The sequence below is a fragment of the Haliaeetus leucocephalus genome, unplaced genomic scaffold (assembly GCF_000737465.1).
Source record: "Haliaeetus leucocephalus isolate CR32 unplaced genomic scaffold, Haliaeetus_leucocephalus-4.0 Scaffold214, whole genome shotgun sequence".
Taxonomy (NCBI): domain Eukaryota; kingdom Metazoa; phylum Chordata; class Aves; order Accipitriformes; family Accipitridae; genus Haliaeetus; species Haliaeetus leucocephalus.
Window position 1 is genome coordinate 156,120 of NW_010972650.1, and position 5,987 is coordinate 162,106.

At 53.2% G+C, this 5,987-nt stretch overlaps 1 protein-coding gene across 1 annotated transcript; it reads left to right on the top strand.

Moving 5' to 3' along the window:
- The first annotated feature begins 2,908 nt into the window (after nt 1-2,908).
- LOC104831130 (twist-related protein 2-like) lies at nt 2,909-3,399 on the top strand. Its single transcript, XM_010566503.1, has one exon. The coding sequence runs from the start codon at nt 2,913-2,915 to the stop codon at nt 3,396-3,398; it is 486 nt and encodes a 161-aa protein (XP_010564805.1). The 5' UTR covers nt 2,909-2,912; the 3' UTR covers nt 3,399.
- The last annotated feature ends 2,588 nt before the right edge of the window (nt 3,400-5,987 follow it).

Below are 5,987 nucleotides of genomic sequence, written 5' to 3' on the forward strand. Positions count from 1 at the left end.
CAGGCACAAGCCCGTGCCCCAGCTGGTGTTCATTGGCAGCTCCCCAGCCCTCGGCAGAGCTGAGCCAGCTCCTCCAAGCACGGGATCAGAGAACCCTGAATCCTGCCTAAATCCTGCCCTCCCTGGGGTACTTTTTCCTCACCCTTTGTTTTTTTCTCGCTTTCCCAGGCCCCTGTGATCTATTGTCTTTCCTGCAATTACGAACAGCTGATATTAGTCGCTGTCTTGACAACGCTCGCGTGTGAGTAATGCGTTGAGCCGATGCCCTGCCGGCACCGCGGGCTTCGGTGAGGAGGAAAGAGCAAAATCACCGAGCTCCACCCCAGCAGGTCCGAGTATCAACCTGTTTCTGAGCATCTTTTACTTCTTTAAGCAAAATTGGGTGTTTTTCACACGTTGGCTCTCTGCTAGCTCCCATCTGTGGTTACTGCCGTCCTTGAGAAGTTGACACGAGCGCAGGGAGGATGGGGCTGAGCCAAAGTCCTCTCAAATTCAACATCATCACCCAGCATCTCCCTGGGACAGGGGCTGAGGTGGGTCTCTGAGGTTGCCGTTTCACTTGGGCCCCCACCCAGCGTGAAGGATGTTAGAGAAAAACCTATGGAAGGATGGGAAACACCCATTTCCTTAAAATTAAGAAAAGCATCTGTGGGCTGCCTGCACCCCGAGTGAAAACACAGCATCTGGGTGGGTGTAATTAGGGAGGTAAAGGGGTTGGAAAGGGTTTTGCTGGGAGCACTGGTGGACCAGAGGATTCGTGTCTGGTCAGCAAGGCTACACGTGCTCGGCAGGTCTATGGAGCATGGTTTTAAGAAATACCTTGTAGCTGAGCTTGAATTGAAGGGTTTTTTTCTACTGGAAACGGGCATAGCTTGCTTGAGCAAAGTTGGCCAAGTCACTTGCTCTTCTTCAGCCCCATCCCAAAGAGCGAAGAGGCCATCCTCCTCCTCCTCCTCCTCGGGCTGCAGGGAGAGGGTCAGAGGTTCTTGAAGAGAGGTTCAAGAGAAGACTGTAGTACAACAGTATAGGTTATTCAGGATGAAGCTAATACTGACAAGATGAGAATATTAATTTGTTATATGCGGCAAGACAATAAAAAAAGGTCGTTGTCTTTTAAAGGACTTTCTCCTGCAGCCTCCTGGCTCAGCCTGAGTTGCTGCATCCCCATCACTGCCAGTCTGGGGATAGGCAGGGGATCCCACTGCAGCACGGTGCAGGCTCATCAGCGTAGGAGAACTCTGTAGTACATTATATATTTCTGTTAATAAAACATATTATATATGGAAACTTGTTAGGTGTTATAAAAAGGAGCTTATTTAAAAATATCTATACAGAAACAGGCATATGTCAACTCAACAATTTATGGTTAATTGATATTAATTATTTTGATGAATTACTGATACAGTTTTAAACTATATTGTTCCCATAATACCCCTTTGTGCTCTCATTTTAAGACAGAATAACAAATCAAGATTGTAGCAAGGGCTATGGAGCTCTGCTGGGGCTGGATTCCAATGTCCCCAAGGAGCACCATGCCAGGACTTCAGTGTCCCCCCAAAAAGACTCAAGGTGAGAATTCCTGATGATCAAGAATGGGGAGCAATGCCAGGAGAGCGTGATGAGCAGAGACAGCTTGGATGAGGTCAAGAGATGGGAAGGTTATAGGGGTTCCCAAAGGTGTAGGAGCTCTTTGGGAGCGCATGGCTGGATGTGGGAGAATGGTGGGCCACCAGTGGACTCCAGTTTCATGTGCTGATTCTACCAGTGTGATAACAGAGGGCTGAAAACTAGCTAATATAAGGAGGGACCTGTGCAGAATATTTTATGGCTTGGTAGTCTGGATCTGGACCTCCAACCTTGGCTAAAAGAGGATGCAGCTCTCCCAGCATTTCTGCAGGGAGGAGAAATTGGGTTTATTTGTAGGCAAGCTCAGGAGCAGTGTAAAGAAGTGATACTGCTTATAGTGCTTGATTTCCTGGGGAAATCAGGGGCTGAACTGGCTGTGGATCCAGCCAGGAACAGGGTCTGGACCTATTACACCCTCTCTATCTGCAATAGCTGCCATTTTTATTTGAGAGGAATACGATGGTGGATGAGTATTGGCTTCCATCTGTACAATAAGGGCTATCGTAGACTGCCAGAAATGTAGACAGAGGAAGAGGGATGGATGGATGGATGACTGGGCAAATGGATGAATGGATGCAAACTCAAGTTCATTTTTGAATTATGCCATTTCTTAAGAGCAGTATGGATGCCTATCACTCTTGCTTCTTCCTTTGGATTCAGAGAATGTCTGTATTGCTCATTGAAACATCCATTGCTCCACATTTCCACTTGAATCTCTCATAGATAAAAGTCTCCCAGTCCAAACTGAACAAGTGAATATTTCTGGCTGGCTTTTGCAGAGTCAATTGGGCTTAAAAAGTTTTAAAAAAGACTAAAAATCAAAAAAGCCTCCCCTAAACTCCATGGCTGGTGCTCACATTAGCATAGGCAATGTCCCCTGACATCCGGGCAGCAGGCAGGAGCATCTGTGCCGGAGGGCTTGGGGGTGTTGGTGGAGGAGGGAGGGAGGAAATCTGGAACCCATAAGCTCCACTGATGTTTGCATTACCTTGCACGGCTGCATTGGTCTGTGCCTGGTCCGCCCACGGTCCTCCTCGCCCTATCAGCAAGAGCCATTCCCCAAAGTTATCCGAACGCCCTCCTCTCTGTAGCCCAAAGGAAAAACCAACCGAGCTCCTTGGAGGGCTCTGCAAGGCTTGGGAAGTTTGGGGAGGCTGAAGGGTGGATGCTCCAGGCTGTACCTCTTGAGCGGGCGCCGGCTCCTCTCCAGGCCTCCTTGCCGATGCGCTGCGGCTGTCGCATCTCGTGAGACCCCCAGAGCCCTTCGCCCGCAAGGTGCTGAGAAGATGAAAGAGGAAAGCATGTGCCCGGACTCCCCCGAAGGCAGCCTGGTCACCAGCGAGGAGGAAGGCGAACGGCTGCACAAGAAATGCCTCCGCAAGCGCGGCCAGGGGGGCAAGCCGGCGGAGGATTGCGGCGCGCCCTCGCCGCAGGGCAAGCGGAGCAAGCGCAGCCCCGTCCCGCAGTCCTTCGAGGACGTGCACACACAGCGCGTGATCGCCAACGTGCGGGAACGCCAGCGGACCCAGTCGCTCAACGACGCCTTCGCGGAGCTGCGGAAGATCATCCCGACCTTGCCCTCCGACAAGCTGAGCAAGATCCAAACCCTCAAGCTGGCCGCCCGCTACATAGACTTCTTGTACCAGGTCCTGCAGAGCGATGAGCTGGACCACAAGATCACCAGCTGCAACTACCTGGCCCACGAGAGGCTCAGCTACGCCTTCTCCGTCTGGAGGATGGAAGGGGCTTGGTCCATGTCCGCATCCCACTGAGCCGGGGTATGTATCGCCACCTCCCCGCCGACACCTCCGTACGTCCCTCGCTCCTGCATCCTCCACGCGTCTCCCCCAGGTCGGTCCCGCGGGGGAAACGCGAAGCAGCCGCCCCCTCCTCACGCTCCACGTGCAAGCGATTTGCTTTAACGAACCCCAGACGCCGCCAAGGCCGGCAGTCGGAGGAGGTGGCGATTCCCGACCTCGCCGGGGCCGGTAGGACGTTGCAGGGGGCCGAGCGGCGGAGCCCTAAAACGACTGATCTCATTTAGCGGGGTCTGGTCCGGGGCAGGCTAGTGAAAGGTTTAAAACGAGGGCTTAAAAAAATCTGATTTATCCTCCCAGGGTAACCCGGGAGGGGGTGTAAATCAGCAGACACCCTCCTGAATGCGGTTGGGTTACCGAGGTGTCAAAACCGCACGAGTGAGACCAGCGGCAGCCCCGGCCGATGGCTGCTGTTGGTCCCACCGTGCGAAGCGCCCAGCCTTGTCCTGGCTGCCCGGATTAATCTCGGCTGCCGTTCCCTGAAGCTGTTGGGTGGCCCTGGGGCCTCCAGCCTGCCGGGCTTTCTCCTAGCCCTCTCCTGAAGCGCTGCAGATAAGATGGGATCCATAATCCCTTTGGATCTGTTGGCATCCTACGTTGCAGGGAATAAAATATTGAGCGAGGATGCCGGGGCGGTGAGGTTTGCCTGCTCGTTGCACTGCACCCCTTGTTTGATGTACTCAGCACCATCCAGCTACCACCTGAGCATCCTTTCAATCACTGGTAAAGCTGCTGAGAGGGGAATAATCCTGTTTTCAGTGCTTTAGGTCTCATTGGGCTGGGAGAAAGGACGGAACGGAGGGAGAAGGATCAGCTATGTGCTAACGTTTCCTGCAGCCTGTGAGCAGGAGCAGAAAGCTCCAGAGGACGTTCCCAAGCTGTGGACTTCGGGGACACTTCATGGGAGCCCAGCCCAGCTCCCGAGAGTCCCTGTTGTCCCCTAAGCAGGATCAGGGTTTCTGGCTTTCCTCGGGCACTGACTTATTAACCCCTGCCTTGTGTCGGCCCTGGTGCTGGGCATGAGAGACCACCGGGTCCTCTGGGGAAGCCAGCTGCAAAAGGACACTTATTTTTCTTGCACCTACCACTAAGGGCTGCCCATGAAAGACCATTTTCTTATTATTTTCTGCCAGCAATTGGGGTCAGCCTCCTGCACCCTCCTGGCATGCCATTTCTCCTCCTGGCCGGTCTTACTGCAGTCCCAATTCAGTGCAGGGATGCGGGACCGTGCCCAGCCATGGTCTCCTTCCAGGCAGAAGCAGCATATTTATAACCCAAGACAGGCCAGACCCTGCGATGAGAAGTGCTGAGTGGGTGCAAGACCCTAATTTAAGGCATGCTGACCCCCAGCTGGGGCAGGGACTGGTGTGATGCTGCAGCCTGATGTGAGAGCGCTGGTCCCTGCCGAGGACGATGGGGTCCCGATGCCTTTGCCTTTAGGGTACTTCTGGGGGAAGCCATAGTGCAAAAAAAAAATTGGCTTTCCATGCTGATCTCATGTTTCCAAAGGCCAGAGGGAGTGGGAAAGGGAGGAAAGTGGCCTTTCTGAGACAAAATATTTCATAGCAAACTGCTGCAAAGTGGCTCAAGTGATGGCCGGGTAGCGGGGGACCCTCTGCTGCGGCCGCTGACCCTCCTGCTGTTGGGCTTTGCCACTTAACATTTCAGGCCTGAATTTCAGGCCAGATCTGCAGATGTAGGTGCAAGCACCGGCTAAAGAGGTTGACCAGCTCCTAGGGGTGTTTCATTTAAGGATGTGCCACATTTAAACTCTCATTTTCCTGCAAGCCTTTCTAAGATCTCTTCTAACCCACTGGAAAACTGCCCGTTTTCTATATCCATGTGTAGATTACAATTATTTGGGGTAGACCTGGTTGTTTAAAAAATGAAAGACTGTCTTTGCTGGAAGCAGGATTGCTGCCCCTTAGCCGTGGCTGGGCGCCGTCAGGGACACCTTCCCCTGCGGGACAGCCAGAAGCAAAGCATGTGGTTACTTGTTCTCACTTTGAGAAGCCAAAAAGCTGCCGGGGAAAGTCGGGCTGCTGAGTGCCCCAAGCAGAGCAAGCCCATATCCCCCCCAGACCCTCCTCTACCCTCTTCTGGGCATCACATTTTTGCAGCCGGGTGAGTTTTGCAGTTTGCAGCTGGGTTTTGCTGTTTCGGGGATGCGGGGTATTCCGGGCATGCTCCCAAAAGACGAGGGCTGCTCGGCACGGCTCTGCCCTGCTCCTAGGTTTGCAAGAGAGGTGGAATCAGCCCGGTGGGACCGTGGGTTTCTTTGGTGGATGGTTTTTAAGAAAAAACTGTGCACGTCGTTAAAGCCCAGCTAACGGGATTTTCGCCTTGGGGAGGTGCGGGGATTTTGAGTCCCCTCCCCATTGCCCCGAGACTCGGGGCCGTTGCTCTCGGCGCACGCGTGTGTGGGCTGACGTGCAGCTCTGCGTCCGGTCATTGACTTGTAGACCTGTTTATTTAAACTGAGTGCTTGGCAGGAATTGTGTTCCCATGATAAACAGAGGTATTAAAGACCCTTAGTGATCTTAA

Bases quoted from the DNA above. Each gene is read 5' to 3' on its own strand.
- LOC104831130 (XM_010566503.1), top strand. From the start codon at position 2,913: ATGAAAGAGGAAAGCATGTGCCCGGACTCCCCCGAAGGCAGCCTGGTC.